At 44.5% G+C, this 26,897-nt stretch overlaps 1 protein-coding gene across 1 annotated transcript in view; it reads right to left on the bottom strand.

Moving 5' to 3' along the window:
* The window catches only part of LOC128327151 (all-trans-retinol dehydrogenase [NAD(+)] ADH4-like), a 31,461-nt gene extending 8,876 nt beyond the window's left edge, over nucleotides 1–22,585 (bottom strand). The window contains exons 1-7 of the mRNA XM_053255486.1: nucleotides 22,276–22,585; nucleotides 11,587–11,688; nucleotides 10,733–10,874; nucleotides 6,107–6,194; nucleotides 3,741–3,972; nucleotides 2,373–2,633; nucleotides 1,806–1,941 (exon numbers count right to left, since the gene is read on the bottom strand). Of these exons, the coding sequence (XP_053111461.1) occupies nucleotides 1,806–1,941; nucleotides 2,373–2,633; nucleotides 3,741–3,972; nucleotides 6,107–6,194; nucleotides 10,733–10,874; nucleotides 11,587–11,688; nucleotides 22,276–22,293 (979 nt within the window). The 5' untranslated portion in view covers nucleotides 22,294–22,585. The remainder of the gene's footprint in view (nucleotides 1–1,805; nucleotides 1,942–2,372; nucleotides 2,634–3,740; nucleotides 3,973–6,106; nucleotides 6,195–10,732; nucleotides 10,875–11,586; nucleotides 11,689–22,275) is intronic.
* Between the last annotated feature and the right edge of the window lie 4,312 nt (nucleotides 22,586–26,897).

Raw genomic sequence — 26,897 nt, 5'->3', positions numbered from 1 at the left:
AGGAAGATGCGCATTTATGACATCACAGCGGTCACCCAAGAGTTACCCACTGCAGACAAGTCTTCACAATACAATACAATACAATACAATACAATACAATACAACAAATATTTAAATACCTCTTTTCAACTCAAGTTTCCAAAGTGGTTTACACATAAATAAATAAATAAATAAATAAACAAACAAATAAATAAATAGGGCTCACAATCTGAAAAGAAAAGGGCGTGGGGAGGGGGGGGGGCGGTAGAAATATAAGATAGACACCAGCAACAGCCTTATGTATTATTTATTTTTCTATGTAAACTGCTTTGAGAACTTTGGTTGAAGGGCAGTATATAAATATCAGTAGTAGTAGTAGTAGTAGTAGTAGTAGTAGTAGTAGCCGCCACTGGAGAGATGCTATGCTGGGGATGGATAGGGCCAGTTGCACTCCCCCCACTAAATAAGGAGAATCACCACTTTTAAAAGATGCCTCTTTGCTCAGTTAGCAGGGGAGAATCACCATTCAAGTTCCACCACACTGAAAATCTACATAACATTTTGTGGAACAACATCTGTTTACAAAACAGGAAAAAACTGCCTCCCTCCACCACTCCCACAGTAGTACATTTGTATGCACCCTTAATTATGCCTGGGTACATTGACGCTCTGATCCAGGTATGCATGCATGTTGGTGCATGAACAGAACCTACATATTTTCCTGAATCCAAGACTAGGTTTCCCCCAAGATTTTTGATATTAGAAATTGGGATGTCATCTTAAATTCAGAGTCCTGTTCCTTTTGAGTAAATGCAGATATAACCTGTATTCAACCTCTGTTTTAAAGGGGGTTGTCTTAAATTCAGAGTTTTCTTCAATTCGGGTCAATACGGTACCTGCTGATCAAGAAGGTTGGTGCTGTTTGAGAGGAAGAGGGGCTGGATTCAGCCAAGGCAACAAGAAGGACCCAACAGCTGTAAAATTTGCACAAGGCAAGCTACAATAACAACCAGAATTAGTCCCCTTGGCCAGGGCCTGTCCTAGGGTTTTTGCCGCCCTAGGGCGCTTTCCAGACTAACTGCTCAACAGCAGCAAAATGCCTCCATTCAGGCAAGTCACACTGAAAACGTAAACAGCAGGGGGAGCAATCTTGCAGCAACTAAAAAAACCCCAAACAGCAACTTTCTTACACCGAATATACGATGTCCTAGCTCTATATTGCAGTGATTAAATTCGAGACAAGGCATTGGCAATATGAATGGCACTCTGCTGTCCACGTAGGGACTGCGGAGTCACAATGCAGGAAGTGTGAAAGCACACTTCCGAGATCCGACGTGACCCTGTTGCAGGGTTTAATCTGGAAAGCACCCAGGTGAAGTATGCATTTGGTGCCTCTAACACCCCACATTCTGTTAAAATTATATTCTGCACTATGCAGCAGCACAGGGGTGGGATGGTGGTGGGAAATTACAATTTTTAAAAAGTATAATCTGCTTCCCCACTGCCCCCTCCCCAGCTGCCACTGGCAACAACTGCAACTATTTACTGGGAAGGGGGGGGCAGGAGAGCAGCATCTGTGCCCCCTCCCCAGATTTGGTGCCCTAGGTGACTACCTAGGTCAGCTTAGTTCATGGGCCAGCCCTGCCCTTGGCTCTTGAAAAAATGATCAAATTCACAGTGCCGGCCTTGTTGAACAGGGTGGCACTAAAAAGGGAAATAAGTACGTACATTTTCCAAGTTAGGAATCCATTCATACATGTTGCTTCAACCCTTATTGTAAATGCAATGCCATTCATTGCTTGCATATAGCTATGGGAAAGACTAACCTCCAAAAAATGTGGCATTGATTTTCCGGCCCATTATCAGCTCCATGGGAGAGACAGTGAATCCTTCTTCATCCACAGACACTCCAACAATTACACAGGTGCCCCAGCCGACTGTGGTGCAGCCAAGGGCAGCTTTCTGAAAGACAAAGCGAGCTGTCCTGTTTTACTCAGCCTTTTTGATAGGCATGTGCATGAATCAGGATTTGTGAACTGATTTGAAGGGCAGTTGGGGCACCTTTAAAAGTGAGACCAGGTTCATACCTGCTCCTCCGGTGCTTGCTGCAGGTTCCTGCTGTGGTGGAGCCCCTTCCCAGCACACCTCGTGTGGTGGTGGCAGCATGCACGTGCCCTCCGCACATGTATGGCAGCCATTTGCATGGTCAGCAACCATGTTTTCCTCACTTTTAAAGTGCCTCACTGCCCTTTGAATCAGTGCACGAATCTTGATTTGTGTATGTCTCTACTTTTTGAGACATTTTTTGTCTTGGGGAAAAACAAACAAACCTCTTTACCAAGCCTTTGGATGTTGCACTACCATGTATTACATGGCGGCAGTAAAATACATACCATGACCTTAATGTCTCCAATGCACTCAATGGCAAAATCGACTCCTCCATTGGTCATTTCTGCTATAATCTCTTGGATAGGTTTCTTGAAATCCTGAGGGTTCAGACAGTCAGTGGCTCCTAACTCTTTTGCCAGTGCAAATTTGCTTTTGTTAATGTCAATTGCAAAGATACGAGAGGCTCCAGCTGCTTTGCACCCCATGATAGCTGAAAGGCCGACCCCTCCCAGGCCAAACACAGAGCACGTAGAACCAGGTTCAACCTAGGGTAACATAAGAAAGGTTATTAAAACATTTTGAATATCTGGGTCTGGGTATGTTTGTTAGTTTAAGAAAATATATCTATTATATTAATTCTCCTGGGTGTGCTTTGGAATGTGCGTCCCAGAACCCAGCTGATTAGCTGGGCGGCAGACACACCTGATTGGCTGCGGCACACCCAGGAGGATTGGTTGCTGCCACTGCAGCCCAGCCATGAAGGCCAGAGGTGGCAGGCCCGGCCCGGCTGTGGAGGCAAGGCCCAGGAGGGGGGAAAGAAAGTTGTGGGGGGCAGAAGTGGCAGTGGGGAGGAGAGGTGGCTGGGCCTGGAAGCAGAGGCTGGGGCAGAAGGTGGAGGGAGAGGAAACTGCTGGCCCCGAAGAGCACACAGATGCTCTGTGCAGGGTCAGCTAGTATTTTTTTTATACTTTAAAAAAACTGAGCCAGATCGTAGTTTCATTTTTTTAAAAAAACACCCCAATATCTCTTACTTATTTATTTATTTATTTATTTATTTATTTATTTGTCAGATTTTTACACCTCCCCAAATTTTCGTCTCTGGTAATTGAGAACAATGACTTTTTCAAATAGAAACAATGCTTTGTAAAATTAAATGGCTTGCTGGAGGGGAAAGGGCAAGTGAAGTCTGTAATTCTGCAAACACCTGTTTCATTGTATTGCCCTAATGTGAAATAATCCTAATGGAATAATGTATAAAAAGAAATAAAAGTTGTGTGAGACCTCAGATCGCCTGAGGAGTATTCTCATGAAAGTGATAAAACTTGTCTGGGCTGTACCACTTTAGACTGTGGGGGCTAGGAGCAACAGAGAAGTGTGCTAACCTAATGGTCTCTCTGGCATGCTAGTTGTTTCCATGCAAACATCTTCACCTCAAGCATTAACTATGGTGAGCCCTCATCTGCAGGCCAAGGCTCACCACTTCAGTGAGGCCTTAGAAGGCCTCTTGGATTCTTTGAACTTTGCATTTCTGTAAGGAGCCCAGGCCGGGCCCTTCAACTGGGTCTTACTTAGAGACATTCTCAATGTTTTGGGGTTTTGCTTTCCCTGTGACTAAAATAAAACAACTAAGACCTCGGCCATCTTGAGCTCACCTTGGCAGTATTAATGGCAGCCCCAAAACCAGTGGAAAATCCACAGCCAATCAAGCACACTTTATCCAGTGGAGCAGCAGGATCAATCTTGGCAAGGGAGCTTTCCACTACAACTGTATATTCAGAGAAGGTGCTAGTTCCCATGAAATGGTATATCTGTTGCCCTTTGCACATGAACCTGCTAGTGCCATCAAGCATCAGGTCCTGGTCAGAAATTGGTGTCTTCACTTTGCTGTGGAAGAAAAAAAACACTATTTTGCAACATGATAACTGGGATTTCATCTATTGTAAAGGCCAAAGCCAGCACAGAATTGAACCCAGATGTGACTTGGCCATCACTGCAACTGGCACTGACAACATTTATGTGTTTTTCTTAACCATGTAAACAGATCACAAAACAACATACTGGATCAGATCACAAACAACATACTGGCATTGATTTGCTGATACAGGAGCAAAGATACCAGGAATTGTTTCAGAGGTTTCTGATTCCGGGTTGCAGATGCCTGAATAAACAAAGCTTGTTTAGAGAGGATGGGAACCACAGGATATTTGAGTATGACATTCACTTTACAGACCATGGTTTGCTGTCAAGTTAATTCACCTACCCAGTCTGCATTAGTGAATCAGATATACATTATTGTATACAATAATGTATATTGGTATGGTGAGAGATGGAGACTCTGGAATACTCTCCTGGTGGCTATTTGCTCCTCAGTCTCCATCACAGTTTTTGGAAAGAGTGTGAAATCTTGGCTTTTTATCCAGGCTTTTATATGATTGTCTCTATTGCTGCTGTTTTGTATTTTGCTTGGTTATATTGTGCTTGTATTTTCAGTCTTTTTAGTCAGATCTATGGCTTTTTTTAATATTCTAGCTTAATATTTTAATTGAGTAATTTTATAGTCTTGTTTTAATTTTTCTGTGTGAACCGCTTTGAGATTGTTCTAATGAAAGGCAGTATACAAATTCAATAAACAAATAAACAAACAAATAAATAACATACGATCTCTATTGCAGCCAGACCAGCATGGTGTAGTGGTTACCATTTCAGACTAGCATTACAGCAATCTGGGTTCAATTCTCCCCTATTTATTATTGATTGATTGATTTGATTTGATTTGATTTGATTTGATTTTTATACCACCCTTCCAAAATGGCTCGGGGGGTACAATTAAAACAAACCATTAAAACAGTAAAGAGCTAAAACAAAAATTAAAAACAATATAACAACAATTAACAATTAAAAAACATATCAAAATAACAATTAAACAATTGCAGTAATTAAAAACCCTGGAACAGGGTTAAAATATTAAAACCGATTTTAAAACCCTGGAAAGCCAGGCCAAACAGATATGTTTTAAGGGCTCTCCTGAAGGCTAATAGAGAATTCAAATTGCAGATTTCCACAGGGAGCGCATTCCACAGCCCCAGAGCAGCTATAGAGAAGGTCCACCTCTGTGTCGCCACCAGACGAGCCGGTGGTAACTGGAGACAAACCTCCTCAGATGACCTTAATGTGCGGTGGGGATCTGCTGCACTGCATGCCTGCTTTTTGAAGGAGTGGGAAAGCGGTGGGGCAGGGGCTGGCAGGTAGACAGCACCTTCCTTGCCCCTTACGTGACTCCCACCCTCTCTAAAACTGCTCAAATCTTGGTTGCTGGTACCAGTTAGGGGCTCCTAGAATGGAGCACTGCATGGTTCCGTGCACATCTCTACCCCTGGGCAACCACATGTTCAGTTCTCTTCTGCAAGGGGACAAAATCAGGGAAGGTTCCTCCATGTGACTTGGCACTCTAGCTGGATAGGATATCATTTCAAATCACCCAGAGGAACCATCTGTTCACTGCTGTCCTTTGCAGACACCCATCATATGGGTGCCCAGGGGCATGGCCACTGCTACCTCAGGGCCACGGGGGTGGAGATGCTAGCTGATGTGTTGTAGTGCCTTCATTCTACATGTTCAAGAATAATACAGCATAGGACTGCAAGTCTCCCCTCAAAACATCTAGTGAATTCAAGGCTGAGGTGAGGTTTCAATTGGAGAATTCTCAGTTCACACTATAAGCCATCATCCACCATTCATTAATCATGTAATTTTTAATGTAACATAATGGCAAAAAAAAAAAAGGACTCAGCTGGCCAGTTGCAGGGGAGTATTAGCAGGGGAGAGGGCATGTCTTCAACTCCTGCCTGTGGCTTCCAGCGGCATCTGGTGGGCCACTGTGTGAAACAGGATGCTGGACTAGACGGGCCTTGGACCTGATCCAGCAGGGCTGTTCTTATGTTCTTATGTTCTTAAGATACAGCTAGGTAAACAAGGCAGAAGTAATTGGTGTCAGAAAGCATTTAAGTTTAATTTGTACCTGATCCGTTCACAGAGGTTGGTTTTGGGACTCAAGCAGAACTTGCATTGTCCACACTGAGGGAGGTAGAGTGGAATGACTTTGTCGCCTAAACCAAAAAGAACCACAATGTTATCTTTATTATTTATTTTTATGAACATCCAGTCTGTCTTTCCGCTTTAAAAAGCATTCAAGGCAGATTAAAACTTGGGCACATTATATGTCCATGTCCATGTGCATATTCACAGGTAGCTGCTTTATACCAAGTCAAACCTTTCAGCCATCTAACTCAGTATTGTCTACTCTTGGGCCACGGCCCTCCAGGAGTTCAGGTAGGTATTTTCCAATCCTGCCTGTAGAATCGGAGATCTTCTGCATGCAAGGCAGATGCCCTATCCCTGAGCTACAGTCCTTCCCTAATTCAGTTTCTTCCTTTGATTGTTTCTTGCTTCCTTGTCTATATTTAAAAAATGTGCTATCCCTTCTTCTTGACTGAACACTTGTACCCATGACACCTAAGTAAGGTTGAATCCAAAATTTAATGTTTAGGGGTTATTCAATTTGTGGGGGCAGGACAAACTGAGCATGATCACAATTTTATTTAATTAAAATGGACATCATTAGTTATAGAAAGAAGTAGTTAGGAATGCTTACATTATTTTATGGTGTGGTTTAGTACAATGTGGCATAAGAAACAGAATGATGGACTGGGATCAGAAAGTCATAGATTCAAATAATCAGTCAAGCTCACTGGCTGACCTTGAGCAGGTTACTATCTCTCAAGCTAATCTGCCTCACAGGATCGTTGTGAAGATAAAATGGGAAGAGAGCAATGTACACTGTCCTGAGCAACTTAGAGGAAGAGTGGAATGCAACTGTAATAAATACCTACAAAGCAAATCTATGTACCATTAGGAACGTAGGAAGCTGCCATATACTGAGTCAGACCATTGGTCTATCTAGTTTAGTATTGTCTTCACAGACTGGCAGCGGCTTCCCCAAGGTTGCAGGCAGGAATCTCTCTCAGCCCTATTGTGGAGAAGCCAGGGAGGGAACTTAGAACCTGCTCTTCCCAGAGTGGCTCCATCCCCTAAAGGGAATATCTTACAGTGCTCACACATCAAGTCTCCCATTCATATGCAACCAAGGAGGACCCTGCTTAGCTAAGGGGTCAAGTCATGCTTGCTACCACAAGACCAGCTCTCATATTACTGCTTCATTTGAAGGGTTAGAATATAGGATGCAGAGCCGGGTTTGCAGTAGCAGGCACGGATTGTCCCTTTTGCTAAGTAGGGTTCATTTTGGTTTGTATTTGGATGGGTGACTATGTGTGAGCAAGATCTGCTGTAAGATCTTGCCTTTAGGAGATGGGGCTGTAGCTCAGTGGTTGAGCATTTGCTTTGAGTGCAGAAGGTCCTGGGTTCAGTCCCTGGAATCTCCATGAAGGGCTGAGAGGGACTCCTGCCTGAAACCTTGGAGAGCTACTGCCAGTCAGTGTAGACCATATGAATCAGATGGACCTTTGGTCTGATTCACTATAAGGCAGCTTCCTCTGTTCCTAACAACACTCACTGCAACTGAACAGGAGCAAATATGCCGACAAACAGATGCTGCATGCATGCACATTTCCTGTAGACACAAAGTCTGGAGATTGCTGAGATAGCAGATGCTGCCTGACCAGAGTGCATATTGTTCCTCTCCACCTGATGCTCAGTTTGAAGATTTGTAAATATTACAAAGACATAGGAACATAGGAAGCTGCGATATACTGAGTCGACCATTGGTCTATCTAGCTCGGTATTGTCTTCACAGACTGGCAGCAGCTTCTCCAAGGTTGCAAGCAAGAATCTCTCTCAGCCCTGTCGTGGAGAAGCCAGGGAGGGAACTTGGAACCTTCTTTTCTTCCCAGAGTGGCTCCATCCCCTGAGGGGAATATCTTACAGAGCTCACACATCAAGTCTCCCATTCATATGTAACCATGGTGGACCCTGCTTAGCTAAGGGGACAAGTCATGCTTGCTAGCACAAGGCCAGCTCTCCTGGTCTTATGGTATGTCTCCAGTGATCTATCTTGGAAAGGAAGCCAAAATTCAAGTGGTGCTGCGGAACCTCACCACTCAGGATGCTGGGAGCATGTAATAGGACTGTATATGTTGCAATGTCTTCTGTGTGATAACTCCAGACAGAGATTCTTGAAGTGTTTTCTTCATTCAAGAGATGGCTGGTCCATGGGAGAAATAAATTACAACCTGCTTTCTAATATATTTGTAATATAATTTAATACATTTTGTATGAGTTTCTTAGTTTATGGTTATAATTTGGAATGGATATAATTCTGTTTTTGGTCTTGCAGTTAAAATTTTGTAAGGAGCTCTATGTGATATACAACAGGGCTTTTAAAAATGTGCAACCAGACACAAAATATGTAGTTCTGGGGTGGGGGGTGGGGAGTGCAGTTCCAAAAGAATATTTGTGTGCAGTTCAAAAATTCAAGTTAGCTGATGTTAAAAATGACTTCTTATAATGTGAAAAGTAAATAATCTAGGCTCCTCTAGATCCCCAAACTCTGATCAAACATATTTATTCCTCTTTCTCTCTGCTATACACACTTCCTGCAGACTCCACAGATACCAGCGTCTTTGCCATTGTTTCAAAGATGAAGGAAATCATTCTAGAACATGGGGATCTATTTCCTGGTTAAATTGCTGGTGTGATTAGATGGCGATGCTAACAAATACCCAATATGAGATGCTTAACATAACAGAAACCTTAGTGGGGCAAAGCTACATTAAAAAATTGTTTCCGAGTAACGTCACAGCAGAAAGTAACATCATAGCAACCTGTATGATTCTCAATGAAAAGAGCCTCATTGAGGATATTTAAAGATTCTGTCAAATACAAAAAGACAAAACTTTGGGATAAACATGACTGGGAAAAGATAAATGTTCTGTTTAGATTTATCATTGTTATGCAAAGCCAGCCATAAACATAAGCCAGTATGTTTCCAGGTGAAATACAAAGTGCTGGTTCTTACCTATAAAGCCCTTAACGGCTTAGGTCCCGGCTATTTAAGAGTGCCTCCTTTGTCATAAACCCTGCCGCCTGTTACGATCTTCTGGAGAGGTCAGGTTACGGATGCTACCGGCCTGTTTGGTGGCGACCCAGGACCGTCCTTTCTCTGTGGCTGCCCTGGGGCTTTGGAATATGCTCCCTTCTCCCTACTGAAATAAGAGCATCTCCTTCTCTGTTTGTTTTCAGGAAAAACCTCAAGACTCTCCTCTTTTTGCAGGCTTTTAATTAGAATTTATTTTTAATAATTTTAAACACTTGTTTTAATAAATATTTTATTTTATTGTTTTTATTGTCATGTGTTCTAATCTGTGACTTTTAGATATTTTAAATTTTGTACACCGCCTAGAGATGTACATATCAGGCGGTATAGAAATATGATCAAATAAATAAATAGATAAATAAATGGACCTCAAAAGGAGCACTTGGGAAGCATGAGTTCTGAGGATTTTCTCCCATTCTACCGAAAATTCTAAATCTCATGGACTGTGACTCTAAGAAACAAAGCATGTGTGTGCACATAAGGAAAATGCACAAGTGTGCTGCAGTAGCATGCACTCTGCAAAGTTTAGAGATCTGCATATCGATTTGAGCTCAGTCGTTTTGAGTATTTCGAGCTAGAAATGAAGCGCCTTTAAAATAAAGGGCCTGTTTCAAGCTTGAAACAAAACTACCCTATTTTGAGCACTATTTTTCCAGGGAGGGCTGGTCTACTGTTTGGTTGGTATACCAGGCCCATGAGGTAGGTGTGGCTTGTGAACGCGCCTCCGGGGGCCAGGTGAGTGGTGGAGGCGATTCCCCGCCATGGAGGCTGCTGGGCGGCATGGAGCACTGGCTCCGTTAACCTTAAAGAAGCTGCCTGCCACCCCCCTGGAGGAGAGTTCACAAGCCGCGCCTGCTCTGAGGTATGGCTGACATGTTAAATCCAGAGCAGAGGCCTGGTCTATCCGCCCCATGTGGTGGGTAGCCTCTGGTCTTAGCGTGTCAGCCCATCTTAGAGGACTAGTCTACCTGCTGACCCCAACTGATAGATCAGCTTTCCCAGGAAAAATGGTGCTCAAAACACTCAAAACGTTCAAAACGTCTTGAATGTTTCTTTGAAACATCAGGCTTGGCTGCTGCTTCAATTTCAAGATTCAAGCATTTTGCCTTTTGTTTTGACCTCAAAATGAAATGCAGAATACGTTTTGTGCATCCCTCTAGCAAATTCAGGTCTCTAGAATCAAAGAATTTTAGAGATGAAAAGGAATTTGGAGGTCTTCTAGTCCAAGCTAAATCTGTTACAGCATTTACAGATGACCATCCAGCCTCTGTTTGAAAACCTCTAGAAGAGGAAAGCCCACCAGTGTTAAACTATTCCACAGTCAAACAGCTCCTACAGTTAGGAAATTCCTCTTAACATCTTGCCTGAATCTGCTTCCTTGGCATTTCAACCTAGTGAGTCTAGTTCTGGCTTTACGTGCGACAGAGAACAAGTCTGTTTCTTCTTCTACACAGCCCTTCAGGTATTTGACATTTCCTCAAAAAGGAAAATGAGGCAATGGGAAGAGGACAGTGTGTATGGACTATCAATCTGTACCTGGTTTAAATTTAGTCACGCCTGCACCAGTGCTCTCCACAATCCCAGCTCCTTCATGTCCTAGTATGACTGGGAACAGGCCTTCTTTAAAACTTAGACTCATGGCATGAGCATCAGTACGGCACACTCCAGTGGCAATAATCTGGAAGATATAAAAGGCAAGTGGCGAAATGGAGAGAATAAGGACCAAACTATGCACATCAAAGATGCTCAACCCAGTCAGCTGCCCTCTTCAACAGGGATGCCAACTTTACTGAATGCCCTCTCTCCCTACAGAAGCCTGCCAGCCCCTATGTCACAGTCCTTCAAGCATGAGGCAAAGACAACATTGCTTTTCCAAAGGGTCTTTGGCATTCTCAAATCGCATGATTGTGCTGCTTTGTACTTCTGTTGATTGTTTCCCTTTGTTTGGTTTTGATATGGTTGCTTACTGTGTACTGCTGTTACTTGTTTGTGGATTTTTTTAAAAATTGTTTTACTTTTAAAAATAACTTTAAGGGCAAATTGCTGCTTAAGGGAGGCAATGCTTGGTGGAGAAATGGGGTGGAGGAAAGAGTGAACCTTACCCCTTCCCTTCATGCCTCATTCTGCCTCCACCCCACCCACCCCAGTTGTTCTTTTACATAAGAAGAGGTACTTACTGCCACATCCCTCTATAGCAGGCCTGCTCAACTTAGGCCCCCCAGCTATTTTTGGACTACAACTCCCACAATCCCCAGCCACAGTGGCCAATAGCCAAAAATTATGGGAGTTGTAGGCCAACATCTGCAGGATGGCCGAAGTTGAGCAGCCCTGCTCTATAGCATATGTTTACATTTACATGTAGTTTGGCCCTCAGAATTCTAGTTGCTTACCTTGACTCGGATTTCATAATCTTTTGGAGGGGACACTTCAACCTCCTCAAGAGAAAAGGGTTTCCCTGCTTCCCAGGCAATGGCAGCCTTGCATTTAATAACCTGGAAAGGAACACATTTCATATTAGAGCACAATCCTAACCTATTGAAATCTACGGGAATTTGGCCATTGACTATGGCAGTTTCTTAAACTATGGTTGTTGAGGCTCCAAGTATTAGAGTAAGAGTTCCCTAATACTTAAGTTGTCCCTTAAAAAAACAACCCAAAGTAGCCTGAATCAGACTTCATCTGAACCAAATAAAGGGTGGTGGGTACCGAGGTTGACTTCTAAAATGAATGCAGGTACAGCCATCCACACAAACATATGTACCTGTGTACAGTCACCTGATGTCACCTAATGGTGCAGCGGGGAAGTAACCTGCCTAGGGAGCAAGAGGTTGCTGGTTTGAATCCCCGCTGGTATGTTTCCCAGACAATGGGAAACACCTATATCAGGCAGCAGCGATATAGGAAGATGCTGAAAGGCATCATCTCATATTGCGTGGGAGATGGCAATGGTAAACCCCTCCTGTATTCTACAGAAAGAAAACTACATGGCACTGTGGTATTCTACCAAAGAAAACCACATGGAACTGTGGTCACCAGGAGTCGACACTGACTCGATGGCCCAACAACAACAATCACTTGAATGTGATGGCCTGTTTCCCACAATTGTCTGAATCTAGGTTTAATGTGGGTTACCAACATTAGCATGATTGTGTTAACCCATGCCAAGGTGGTTTATGGCCTGAATTGAATCCAAAATTCCTGCCCTAGCGGGGGTTCACAAAATCACACTAATGCTGGTAACCCAGATTAAACCTAGATTTGAACGGCTGTGTGAACCAGGCCACTTTCTGAATAGGGCTAATATTTTCAGGATTGTTTTCAATAGTCTCCTGAAGTTCAATGCCAATTCCTGGAGACCCCAGGCCAGTTCTGGAGGTTGGCAACTCTACAGCCAGTGCATTCCTGCTCCCCAGTTTGCAGAGGGGAGCATGGGAAGATGGTATTCTCACCCACTGCTCAAGAAGAAATAAACATGCTCCTGCTTTCCACTGTTGGCCAATAAGTACAAAGGCCCTTAGATAACTGACAAGCACCAGAGCCTGACTTTAACAAATTTTACAACCAAATTTTGTTGCATTACTAATTTAATACAATTAAATAACTTTTTAAATATTAGTCTACCTGAATGTTTGTTTGTTTTTCAGCTTGTAGACCGCCCCAAACTTCCGTCTCTGGGTAGTTTAAAATAATATCAAACAGATATTTTTTAAAAATGAAGACCTTAAAACAATTTAAAACCACAGGCCAGTTAAAAAGCTTGGGTAAAAAAAAGAAGTCTTTAGGGACTTTTAAAAAGTTGTCAGAGATGGGGACGCTCTTATTTCAGCAGGGAGCACATTACAGAGTTTCCGGACAACAACAGAGAAGGCCTGTCCCTGTGTAGCCACCAGATGAGCTGGTTGCAACTGCATTCGGATGATCTCAGTGGGCGGTGGGACTCATGGCAAAGAAGACGCTATATGAAATAGGGATGTGCAAAACATTTCGGGCACAGAATGATCTGTGCCTGAAATGACCAATTTCAGGTGATTCGGAGCCGAACCGAATCACCACCGACGATTCCCGAAAAATATCGGACCCGAAACGAATCACCCCGTTTCGGGTCTGAATTTTTCGGGTGTTTCGGGTCTCCTTTTTGTGCCCCCCAAAAGTGCCAGCCTTGTCTTCTTCTTCCCCCTCCGTTTTCAGATTGACGTCTCTTTGAATTTCCCGCCTTTTTGCCTCCATTGATTTCAATGCAGAAATTGCTTTCCTGTCACTTTAATTGAAAAGGTCCTGGGGTCAAAAGAGTGGGGTGGGGTGGTAGTGCCCAATGGGTGGAGGCTACCACCCCAATTACAGAGTGATTGGGCAGAGGGCTGATTTTTGGTGATTTTTTGAGAGTTTTAGTGTCTATGGGGCAGATTGGGACAGAAAGTGGGATCTGGGGCAGAAGAGTGGGGTGGGGTGGTAGTGCCCAATGGGTGGAGGCTACCACCCAAATTCCAGGGGGATTGGGCAGAGGGCTGATTTTTGGTGAATTTCAGAAGTTTAAGCGTTGTTAAGGTTTCCCCCCTTTAGGTATAATCGCTTCACGTCAGGGGGAAAGGGGTGGCCTAGAGTGGGGTAGGCTTGGTGGTGGTGCGGGGTAGGGGCAAGGAAGCTACCTGAATTTTTTCAAAGGATTTAGGCAGAGGGCTGATTTTTGGTGATTTTATTTGTTGGAGTTTTGTTGCTTCTGAGGTGTTCTGAGTGTGGATTCTGTGATAGCAAATGAGATTTTCAATGACACACCATGAATCCACTCTCATCTGCTATCATAGAATCTAAACCTTAAAGACATGTGAACTTCAACAATTAACCAAAAATCAGCCCTCTGCCCAAATCCTTTGAAAAAATTCAGGTAGCTTCCTTGCCCCTACCCGGCACTACCACCAACCCCGCACCGCTCTAGGCCACCCCTTTCCCCCCGACGTGAAGCGATACACCCTCCATTCTACCTAATGGGGGGAAACCTTAAAACGCGTAAACTTCAGAAATTCACCAAAAATCATCCCTCTGCCCAATCACTCTGCAATTGGGGTGGTAGCCTCCACCAATTAGGCACTACCACCCCACTCTTTTGGCCCATATCCCACTTTCTGCCCCCGATCTGCCCCAAAGACACTAAAACCTCAAAAAATCACCAACAATCAGCCCTTTACCCAATCCCCCTGAAATTTGGGTGGTAGCCTCCACCCATTGGGCACTACCACCCCACCCCACTCTTTTGGCCCCAGGACCCATTTTTTTAACCCGAATCGATTCGGATTCGGATTCAGGTTAATCCGAATCCGAACCGAATCAGGGGTGATTCGGGTGGGCAAAATTCGGGCACAGAACAGAACAGGGGTGTTTCGGTTGCACACCCCTAATATGAAATACCCAGGACCTAAGCTGTTTAGGGTTTATAGGTTATAACCAGCACCTTGTATTTTGCCCAGAAACCTATTGGTAGCCAGTGTAGCTCTTTTAGTATAGGAGTAATATGGTCTCTCCAAGATGACCCAGAGACCAACCTGGCTGTTGCATTCTATATCAGCTTCCGGTCTACGTATAAAGGCAGCCCCACATAGAGTGCATTGTAGGAGTCCACCTCTGGCCATCGCCTCAACCTGGGACTCCAGGGTGAGGTTTGGATCCAGGAGCTGTTTATCTGTTCCTTCTAGGGATGCGTTCTGGCTGTTCAGCAATGATTCCTTGCCCCCCATGGCCCCTCAGCACCACATTTCTGGCTATGAGGCCCAGGTTTGCGAGGACCAGGGGGTGACCAAGGACCAGGAGGTTTGCAAGGGGTGAAAAGGTTAAGCAGACTTTCTTTGCATCCTTCTTCTGCTCAGACAATGTCTGGCCTAGGCAGCATAGGATTAAAACATGTGGATAGATTAAAATGAATATAAATGACTTGAAAAGACATTTATGAGGCAACAGAGTCTAGACTCCAATTGTAATTCATTGGTTTCTTTCCAATATGTTTCCAGCAGACCTAAAATTGTGCTTGGTTAAATTCACACACTGGAAGATAACTAGAATATAGATATCTCTGGCAAGGTTTACTTGAGAAATGTGTAAAACTCCTGCTAATTTAGCAAAGATGCACCTTTTAACGTGGTGGTTCTCTTTATTTAGCAGGGAGAGAGTAACTGGCCCTATCCACCCCCAGCACAGGACCTGTTGCTGGTGTCTATCTTATGAGGCTTTTTAGATTGTGAGCCCTTTGGGGACAGGGATCCATTTCTCTCTCTCACACACACCTATTTTTATACCGCCCAAAACTTACATCTCTGGGCGGTTTACAACAAAATAAAAACAACATTAAAACTTTAGTTAAAAACAAAAAAACAAAAATTTAAAACACAACAATTTAAATTCTTTAAAAAACAATATTCTAAAACAACATTAAAAACAATCAAAACAGTATCAGTTAAAAGCCTGGGTGAACAGATACGTCTTTAAAGACTTTTTAAAAATTGTCAGAGATGGGGAAGCTCTTACTTCACCAGGGAGCGCATTCCAAAGCCTCAGGGCAGCAACAGAGAAGGCCGGTCCCTGACTAGCCACCAGATGAGCTGATGGCAAATGCAGAAGGACCTCTCTTGATGATCTCAATGGGCGGTAGGGTTCATAATGCACAGTGCGGTTCATCTTATTTATTTATTATTTCTCTGTGTAAACCTCCCTGAGCTGTTTTTGGAAGGGTGGTATCGAAATCAATCAATCAATCAAACAAACAAACAAACAAACAAGTCTTAGGCTTGTATGCAGCAGGAGGAAATCGCAGATTCCTGAGGTAATAGAGTGGGCTTTACCACTTTGGGCTGAAGGAGAGGGAGTCGTTTTTATTGTTTTATTTATCATTTTATTGCAAATAAAAACCATCAGGCTGAAAGGTTCTGTCTCAGGTCACCTCTTGCTGTTCTAGTTTTCTGGATGCAGAACATTTTGCTTCAATACAGGGGACGGTTTGAAGCAAAATGTTCTTGAATGCGTTTCACCACCACCACTTGCTGTCTAAAATAATACCATCCATTCTGCCACCTCATGACTGTTTCCAGTCATTATTACTTCATTGTGCTGCACGTGTAAACCAGGCCTCGGATATTTCATACGGTTCAAATCTGCCTCCTTCAGTTGTGAGGACTCCAGGGTGTTTTCCGGACTACGAGATTTGCAAAGGGTAAAACATTGCAAAGTGTGACGGAATAGTGCAATGGTTTAAAACTGAGAGTAAAACATTATCTGATGCTTCGTTGTAGGCTGGTGGCCATTCATATTTTCTGTCCTTTGCAATATGTTTTCAAAGCAGGACTGTCCATATTCTCCTTGAAATGCATTTATCTGCCCCTCCTCCTGCTCCATTTGGGCCAATGGAGTTGCAGTGTGTGGGGGGGGGAGGGGTGACATGGAATTTTGGGGGGTAACTTCTCAGCTGCCTTGAGCAAATCCACCAGCAGAGGGAAGCACCATTTCAAAACAAAAAATCTAACTTTGTCTGGCATCATTCCAGTTTTGTGCAAGAAAAAATGGGGGAGAATTAAAAAAATGTGGGGTGCGTGGTGCGTGAAGAGATCCTTCACAAGGGAAAACAAGGGAACTGTTTATTGGGCAGGGGTGAAAGGGAATCCTGTGGTGAGCCAGGAAGACAAGAACTGGCATGCCTCCAGAGCAATAAATAAATAAATAGGAGGGAAGAGGCGGAGGGGAGGGGAGCACTCCGCCAGTGATGGCTGTGGGATTGCACAGAAGTAAATGAATCATGATTCAGTTCAAATGGGCTTCCTTTTAAGTAAGTGACTGTTCTCTCTCCCTGTCCTTTGCCTTGTAGTAAGCAGGTGGGATTGCACAGAAGTAAATGATTTAGTTCAACGGGCTTCCTCCAGTAAAAAGTGCACGAGAAAGGGTTGGATTCAGAAATTTGCTCAGCTGCTCTCCCCTCCCCTTCTGTGTCGACAAGCTCAAGTTATATTGGAAGCAAGTGGAGGAGGAGGGAGGTGTGGGGTATGAGATCTGTGGGGAGGAAAGGAGGGGAATGTCGAGATTTCTCCCTGCTTGTTTCTCTCCCTGTGGCAAGGGGGCAAAGGAAGCAAGCACGATCATTGGGGGGAAGAACTGTCCATACTGCAACAGGCTACAATGCATAAAATTGCAATGCAAGGCCCCTACAATGGAAAAATACAGCAACTTTCCTGCAGCACATTTATAATATTGTATGGCAAAAACACATCATTAAAATTCGAATCAAGGCATGGGAAATGTGAATGGCACCCTGCTGACAACGCAGCCACATCGCTGTGGAAACACGGGCAATACAAAGGGGCACTTAGCGGATACGTAGCGAGTATGTTGCAGCGTGTCATCTGGAAAACTCCTTGGAGTTGTAAGTCACTCAGCACACAATATGAACTAAAAATAGATTCACACCATTCTTACTCTCCCTCTATCCACTTTATGTGGAGTTTTGGATGGAGTTGTTGTTTATTACCTTTGTGAACAAAGCAGCAGTTACTGATTAACTGTTTATTTCACAATTTTAAAAAAATGATTTTATGGATTGGTTTGATGGACATACAGTATACTTGAATGATTTTTACTGCAAGCTGCTTTGTGCTCCAGATGCAGGGAAAGGGGGAATACACTTAGCTAGTCAGTTAGGGCCAAACTCCACGTTACATAAACACACAGGGCAGGATCCAGACTAAATTCATCAAGATCAACGCCTAATTCATATGTTATATAAAAAAGAGATGCTGTGACCAGGGGCACTCCAGTCTCCACCATGGAAGCCCCAACCATCAAAGAAATGGCTTTCACTTCTTTGGATAAACACTACTTTAAGCGTGAACTCTGGGGGTGAATGATGGGGCTGGGGCAGGACTTCTGGCCCAATTTGAGGTGCAGTACCCAGGTAAGGAAAGGAAAGTGTGCCGTCAAGTCGATTTTGACTCCTGGCACCCACAGAGCCTTGTGGTTTTCTTTGGTAGAATACAGGAGAGGTTTACCATTGCCTCCTCCCGCTCAGTATAAGATTATGCCTTTCAGCATCTCCCTATAACGCTGCTGCCCGATATAGTATCAGTTGGGATTCGGACCGGCAATCTTCTGCTTGTTAGTCAAGCATTTCCCTGCTGCGCCACTTAAGGTGACCAGGTACAGCACCTCTTTTGAATTAAGAATCTGAATCTGAATTAAGCTTAAGACCCATTGAAATTAATGGGACATAAGCTAGTCATGTCTAATTTCTTTTAGTCATGCTTACTTATGACTAACAGAAACATAGGAACATAGGGAGCTGCCATATACTGAGTCAGACCATTGGTCTATCTAGCTCAGTATTGTCTTCACAGACTGGCAGCGGCTTCTCCAAGGCTGCAAGCAAGAATCTCTCTCAGCCCTATCGTGGAGAAGCCAGGGAAGGAACTTAAAACCTGCTCTTCCCAGAGAAGCTCCACCCCCTGAGGGGAATATATTACAGTGCTCACACTTCTAGTCTCCAATACATGTGCAAGCAGGGCAGACCCTGCTTAGCAAAGGGGACAAGTCATGCTTGCTACCACAAGATCAGCTCTCCTCTGGTTCAGTCAGAACCAGAGGTGAACAGAGTTGGTTCAGACAAGATGGCAGCTGGCACACGTGATCAGAATGGGTTTTGTGCTGATGTCACAGAAGGCCATCCCAGTGTGCTATCAGGACAGCCATTGTTTAATTGCATGGGGGCGGGTTCAAATGGATCACCCCTCTACACGTGATCCAAATCCCTGTTTAAATGAAAACTATCATTACGATTTTTAATTTAGATCTTTATGTTGTTTTGGTAGGCAAATAGGCGTAACTGGTGGGGCTATTGGTCACCCCCCACCCCCACCAAAGCTCTTTACTATGTTAAAAGGGCCCTGCATGTTGGGATTGCAGGCCAACACATGGAACAAATCCAGTTTTCAATGCTTGCCAAAGTTGTGTTGGCTCATGAGCCCCAGTGTTATGCTGGACATGTTCCATTTACTAGTTGAGCGGACTGCCAAAAGCCCATCAGTCCATTCTAAATATATACAAAGTGTGCAACATGATGGCAATCATCCAGTTGTACAGATGCAAGCCATTTTTGAACATCTGATGCAGATTAGCTGCATGAACGTATCATAGCAACCCTCTAGGATAAAGGTCTGCATGTTCGTGGAACACATTCGGCACAAAACCATTCCTGTGCTGGCCCCGAGCCAATCCGGACATGGAGCAGAATGAAGCGAGCCACTGTAGGCAATAGATTCTGAGGTACTGGTCACACTTGCCTCTTAGTCATTTATACGCCCATTTGTTTCCATGTATATAGAGGGAGCGTCTAATGGAATTCATTCTCACATTTGCTCTCCTAAACAGATATAAACAAAGAGGGAGTATGATTTATAGACAGTGAAGGAAAGAGGAGAACTGAAAGAAGAAAGGAATAGGGGTGTGATTTTAATAGAAAGACAGAGAAAGCAGAAGAGGCATTTCTCAGTGATGTGTTTAGAAAACCAAAGAAACTCCATGTTTGCCCAGAATACCTCATTTTAACTTAAAGTAACCCCAGCCCAACTCAGGGACATCACTGCCTCTCATGATCAATGTCACTATCTCTCTCCACTAAATTGTATCTATGAAACTTGGTTCTCACAAGGTTCTCACTGTTTTTCGCTGACAGTTAAGAAAACAGGATTTAACGAAATAAGGAGTAATCACCAGATGAACAATGAATCATTTGCATGCGTACTAGATACTTAGACCACCATTTTATTTTCACATATACTGTGTCTAGGGTGTCAGCATCATTCAGATTGTTTGTATAAATGTAAGATGCACCTATAACCAAACTGTAATCGGTTTGAGAGCGTAAGCCTATTGATTACCTATTGCTAAACTGCAGTAGCAATAAAGCCTCTAAATGATTCCCACTGAGTCTGTTTGATTGACTAAGAGGCGGACCCAAGGATGAACCATGTTCACATCATCAGGAGCATAGCAAGGTTGAAGATGGCCCTGGAGGAAGATTTGAAGATGGTCCCTCCGACTGCCGCCACCCCTGCCTGCCACCACTACCGCCTGATTTGGCTGCTGCCACCACCCACACAACTTGCCTTAGCATTTACTAGTGGCACCCCTGCCTTCACCACAGAGCAGTCAAGCTGGCATGGCCTGATAGTAAGACTGCAATGTCACCCATGGCCTGATGATATCACTACGATGTCACCATCATGTGGCATCAGCACACCAGAATGTCTTCCAGAGAGCACCAACTTGGCCGAGCATCAACTTGGGGGGATGGGGGGGAGGCAGCTACTGGCCCCATGGAACCTGTGCCCTCTGTCTCCATTGTAGCTATGCTCCTGGGTGCTCTGCTTCAGGCAGCAACATCTCTTGGGCTGGCACTGCAGTGGCCTATTAACGTCTTTTTATTAAGGCCTACCATGGCAGGTGCCACACCTAATGGTGCAGTGGGGGAATGACTTGACCAGAGGTTCCCAGTTCGAATCCCCACTGGTATGTTTCCCAGACTATGGGAAACACCTATATCAGGCAGTAGCAATATAGGAAGATGCTGAAAGGCATAATCTCATACTGCACGGGAGGAGGCAATGGTAAACCCCTCCTGTATTCTACCAAAGAAAACTACAGGGCTCTATGGTCGCCAGGAGTCGACACCGACTTGACGACACACACTTTACCTTTACCATGGCAGGTAGGGGCAGCACCAGAAATGGCTGTGATCCCCCAAAGATCAAGAGATGTTCATGCTCATGTTAAAAAGTGGGAATGAAGAGTAGGTCTCTACTGTATATACATTTCCTCCACTGTAAGAAATGGTCATTGGCATGGAGCATTTTCCTTACCCTTAAGATCTGGACTAAGTTCCAGAGGGAAGACAACAATAGTGGTTTATTTATTCAAGCACAGCAAATTAACTGTGTACAACCCTCCAGACTCCTCCCTCTCTTCCCTTTGCCTGCTGCAGGCCTGTGTTTAGACCACTGAACAGAACCCTGCCAGTGTATCTGTCTGGCAAAGTCGGCCTTTGTGTTTTGGGCTCCCTAGGTGAAGTATGACTTTGGGACCTCCCTACATTCTGTTGAAATTATATTCTGTACTGTGCAAAATATAATTTTAACTGAATGGGGCAGGGACTGCCAAAGTTCTGGTGCTGGCTGGGATGGGGTGGTGGTGAAGAAGCAGATTATACCTACAAGCATCTGTAAGATGTCTCACTGCTGCCACTCCATACTGCTGCCCAGCTGCACACAGAGTCTACCTCCACTGTGTGGCCCATTCCTGCTGCTCATTTGGGTGGTGTGCATGCATGGGAGCCATTTGAGGGGTCAGTCCAGTAAAGCTTTTTTCCTGGGCTGGCCCCTCAAATGGCCGCCATGCATGTGCACCAGCCAGCTGAGTGTCAGGGGGAGGGACGGACTCCATGCGGAGCAGTGCAGTAGCAGCGGGGTGTTTTATGAATTTTTAAAGGTATAATCTGCTTCTTCACTGGCCCACACTTCAGCCTCCACTGGGAGCTGTGGCAGCTATTCACTGTAGAGTTCAGAGGCAGCGGCGCCCACATTCATGCCCCCAACATTTGGTGCTGTAGGCAACTGCCTAGGTCTGCCTACTGAACAGGCCGGCCCTGCTGTCCAGATAAGTTACTGGCCTAAGTGCAGGCTCTAAATTCAATATGGAAGTTTCAACAGACAACATAGTTTAAGAAAAATTAAGGACTCTGAAGCACAGCAACATTCAGAAGGTGTAGCTTCCCTTTGATTGTAACCTTGTGATTAGAAAAGGTGAACAGATCTGCCTTCTTCCAAACTCTTCAAGGTTCAAAAACCTAATGGGACACATTCCTTTTGGAATATGGTCATCTTACAAGGAAGGGGAATCCCAGTTCTCTTGCTATCAATTTCCAGTCAAGCCATTCCAAGACCAGGTCTGCAACTTCCTGTCCAGCAGAACTATAGCATTGTTACCCTGCTAAGCATTCAACAAAGAAGAAGGTAGCAGGTTAATCAGCATGTCAGGAAGTACACATGCCAGCATCTTACTTTGCCCACAGTGCTCATCCTTCTTCTCTTCTGGGGAGGACAGGGATCAAGAAGAGTTCCGTCGAGATCCTTGGAGGCAGTTTGCACAGGGTCTGCTATGTATCTGCTTCCCGGGAGCAAATTTCCCTGGCCTAAATATCAACTAGAATTTCTTTCCTGCCACTCCCCCCTCTTCCCTTTCCATATCCTCCCCTCATTCCTCCTATCACTGCAGTCTTCTTTCAATAAATACCAACCTCTACCCCTTTCAACAATCACTTCTCTCTATATCTGTTGCTTATATACACACAAACATAGACACATACAGTATATACACATACAGTAGTTGTTCCTTTTAACTAGACTCTGTGCATGGACACAGAACTATTTACAAGCTTGCTTTTAAAACTATCATGTGCTGTAGGGTACAAGTGCAAACAACTCTAGTAACAGGAGAGTGGTTTGCAAAAAGAACGGTGACAACGATACCGGCTCTTTACTCTGGATGTGAAGAAAAAAAATGCGCTAAAAATAAATTCCCTGTAATGTGAAACTCACAGTTATTGCCTGCTCATAATGATAATATGCTCAAACTACTCATCCGAATTAGACACTCGTTAAATATGTTTTGGAGAATGGAGTCGTCAGATAGATTTACTACCTACTCCTGCAGTGCACATCACACACCGATTTTCCCAATAAGACAGTAGCCTTATTCAGACATTATGCTGTGGGAATAGAGAAACCTCTCCATGATTCCGTGTATCTGGTATCTGCTGTTGGGTGACTGACACCCAACCTCAGCATACGCAGCAAAAATGGTTTCAAAGGGGTTAATTTTGTGTATCTGCAGTGTTGGGGTGGATTGGAAATGACCTCCAGGGTCATTTCCGGCCTCCATTTTCAGAAAAGGAGCCCTTTTTTGGCTCAGTTTTTCTTTTTAAACAAAACCAAATTTTCCTTGGTTTTTCATGGGGAAATGAGGGACTTTGGACTTGGGGGGCATTCCTGAAGAGCACAGAAGGGCACTTTTTTGTCTTTTGGGGTAGCGTTTTTTGGACAATTTTTGCCCTTTTTCCAGCCTCAAGAAACCTAACCCCTCCCCCATTCCGATTGTCTTAATGTCCTCTTATCCGCAGTTCTATTATCCATGGTTGTAGCAGTGAATGGAACCCCCATGGATAATGGGGTTCACCTGTATACAGATGTCTGTACGTATATTGTGTGTGAATTACTGTACCTGCTTTCATTTTAAAAAAGGAACCTCGACAGAAGCCCTGAAATTGAGAGTACAGACATGGAGTGTACTGCTGCACCTGTGTTCAACATAAGGTGTGAGTAACTGTACCTGTGTATGGATCTGCACCTGCATACCTGTCGTAGGAGTGTTGCACATAAAATGTGACTAGGGCTAGTGTTTCTCAAGCTTTTTAAACTCAGGCCTTGTCCTAAAGCAGTGTCCCTCATTGTAAGACCCAGGGATCAGTGGCAGCCCCATCAATCCTAAGTGTAGCTCTCTGACTAATTGTTTATTTGATCTGAATGAAATTTTGGGTGAAACTGAATATTCTGCAGAGTACCCATGGTGGCACCATGTGGAGATGACCATTCCCACTGTGCAGTGCTGTGCCCAGCTCTGGGGGTGGGCTCCTTTAAGGGAATTGGAGCCCTCTGGAGCCCCTGCATTACCTTGGAAGGTGTGCATGAAATGCTGGAAATTGTAGCCCTTCCCAGCGCTTTCCCCATAGAGCTCAAGAGGGCTCTGTTACTCTTAAAGGGCCTCCCAGCAAGCAGAAAAGAAAAGCAGAGGTCAGCACAGTGGGAAATGGCTCTCACATGAAAGGGTTTTTTTTGCCAAGTGGCCCCCATTTGAAAAATAGTGATGATCACTGTCCTAAAGTAACTCTGCTTTTTGGGACAGCACAGTACCACAGTATGGTACAGTACCACAGCATACAGCTCTGTACATTGCACTTTGGCACATGAGGCTATGAGGAGAGCTGGTCTTGTAGTCAACATGAGTTGTCCTCTTTCTTAAGCAAGGTCCATCCTGCTTGCGTTTGAATGGGAGACTACATGTGAGCACTGTAAGATATTCCCCATAGGGGATGGGGCCAGTCTGGGAAGAACATCTGCATGCTTGCATGCAGTATGTAGGGATGTGCACAGACCTGTTTGGAGGCCCTTTTACAGGCCTCTGATTCAAAGGCAGGGGGGATACCTTTAAGGATGGGGGAGGGTGCTTGGGTACTTCCTGTCACTTCCAGTTCAATGAAGCAACGAGGAGGCAGGGAGGTATGCTGCTGCCCCGCCAGACCCTTTTGAAATGTAGCGCAGGTGGGGAAAATGTGGTGGGAGGTGTAAGAGCACCCTCCCCTCCGCTTAAAGTTATCCCCCCTGCCTTCGAGTCGCCCTCGCTGGTTCCATGCACATCCCTGGCAATATGTTCCAAGTTCCCTCCTTGGCATCTCCATGACAGGGCTGAGAGAGACTCTTGCCTGCAACCTTGCTGAAGCCACTGCCAGTCTGTGTAGACAATACTGAGCTCGATGGGTCAATGCCTGACTCAGTATTAAGGCAGCTTCCTATGTTCCTAACTGAGAAAGGGACTATCGAAAATGAATTTAGCAGGACTGATTCCCCCTCTTGGCAATGGGTTCTAATGTGCCTGCCTGGTTAAGATAGTGACTCAAAGGCCAGGATCTGAATCGTTCCTGTCTTCCACTGTGGCTTGCAGAGTTCTTACTGGGGGATAGGGAGGGAGAGAGATCCGGGAAGGAGTGCTCTCTCCAGCTGTTTCTTGTCTTCTAGTAGACACAGTATCCCTGTTCTTGTGACCCCCTGGGGGCTGGCTTGTCCACACCCACAGTTTGGGAGTCATTGGGAAATTAAATGAACAGTATGACAGAGACATGCGGAAAGCTCTTAAAGAATGTAAGCTGGCCCACATTTGCGTTTTAAACAGGGAAATTGGGGGAGGGAGGAATCTTTTCAAAATGGCTACCTACAGATATGTTTTGAATACATATTTTCACTTCTGCCAGAGTAGCAGCCAAGAAAGACTTATTGCACTTAGTCCTTGGCTTCAGGTTTTGCAAGTGCTAAATCAATATGATTCATTGGGTCTGCTGAGTGGAGACTCAGTGTTTTACTTATGTAACTGGTATGTGTTTTAAAGAAACAGGAGTGTTCTACTTGTGGAAACTGTACCCAAGGACAGCTCCACTCTTCTAATCAGTGGCACAGCTGGTGTGGGGTGCTTGCCTCCCATCCCGCTGCACCTGAAAGCCCTTTCCAGCAGGGGGCACCACCCAACACCCACTACGCTGGAGGATTGGCTCCGTCATGCAGCTGGTGGAGGCTATTTGCATAGCCAGAAAATGGCCTCTATGCATGTGCGGAGGCCAGCCGATCCTCTGCCACAATGGGTGCTGGGCGGTGCACCACTGCTGGAAAGGGCGTTCAGGTGAAGCAGTATGGGAGGTAAGCACCTACTAATTTACACTTAAAGGTGCCTCCCACTGCTGCCCCCCCAGCGGCGCCTGCACCAGCCGCCACTACATAAAACAATAAATAAAACTCAATTAAAACAATTTTAAGAGCATACAATTTTAAGAATAGTTTTAGCAAAAAATCATTTAAAAATAGTTTTAGCAAAAGGCCAAAGAAAACAGGCGTGTCAAGTGGTTTTTTTAAAAGGCAGCCAGAGATGGAGAAGTTCTTATACTGACAGGGAGCACATTCCGAAGCCCTGGGGTAGCCACAGAGAAGGCCTGGTCCCTCATTGCCACCAAACGAGCTGGTGGCAGCCATAACTGAACCTTCCTATGTGATCTCAGTAAGTGGCGGGCTTCATGACAAATGTGTAATGATGCAGGCAGGACTTGCTAGTGTGCTGTTGGGGACACTGTCTGCAGCCAAGTCCCCCCACCCTCATATGAGCACACTTGAACAGGAATACAGTGGTTGGGTCACTCTCATGAGTAACATCATGTGGAACAGTATACATGCAAGTTGTACCTGTTGTTCACTGAAACAATACTTGAGCTATTTTCAGAAGCAGAAGCATAACCCTGTTTGTTTGTTTGTTTAAAAAAAATTAAGCATATTGAAAACCAGGAACTTGAACATAACAAACTTTTAAAGTGTCGCTTTAAATGTTGTTGCTACTATCATAACTTAATACGGCAATTCTCATGGCTGTAAATGAATCCTATTCAGTTTGAGGAGCTGGGCGCACTCCCATTTTGTGATCATATGTTAGATAAAAACAAAGTAGGAGGTAGGGAACATGACTGTCTGTCAAGAACCTGCTGGGTAGGACGATTTTTCCACCTACCTTGTTCAGAAGCTGGGAACGGAAGCTGACTGAAGATCAAGCTTCCCACCTCTTACCTTGTTTTTATCTAACTTATGGTCAGAAAACAGGAGCGTGCCCAGCTGCTGAAACTGAGTAGGACTTGTCTTCTACCAGTTTATTGTCATGTGAACAGCCCTATTGTCAACATGGCAAAGGAAGATTTGGTAGCTATGTATGTGAGTAGAGCCCTCTTCAGACATTTATTCTAAGAGATGCTGTACTTAGGTGCAGCATCTAAAACTGGGCTGGAAGAAGAGGGCTTAGGTTACAGCCAAAATCTCTC

The sequence above is a fragment of the Hemicordylus capensis genome, chromosome 5 (assembly GCF_027244095.1).
Source record: "Hemicordylus capensis ecotype Gifberg chromosome 5, rHemCap1.1.pri, whole genome shotgun sequence".
In the NCBI taxonomy this organism is placed as follows: Eukaryota; Metazoa; Chordata; class Lepidosauria; order Squamata; family Cordylidae; genus Hemicordylus; species Hemicordylus capensis.
This window is presented reverse-complemented; position numbering and strand designations above follow the sequence as displayed.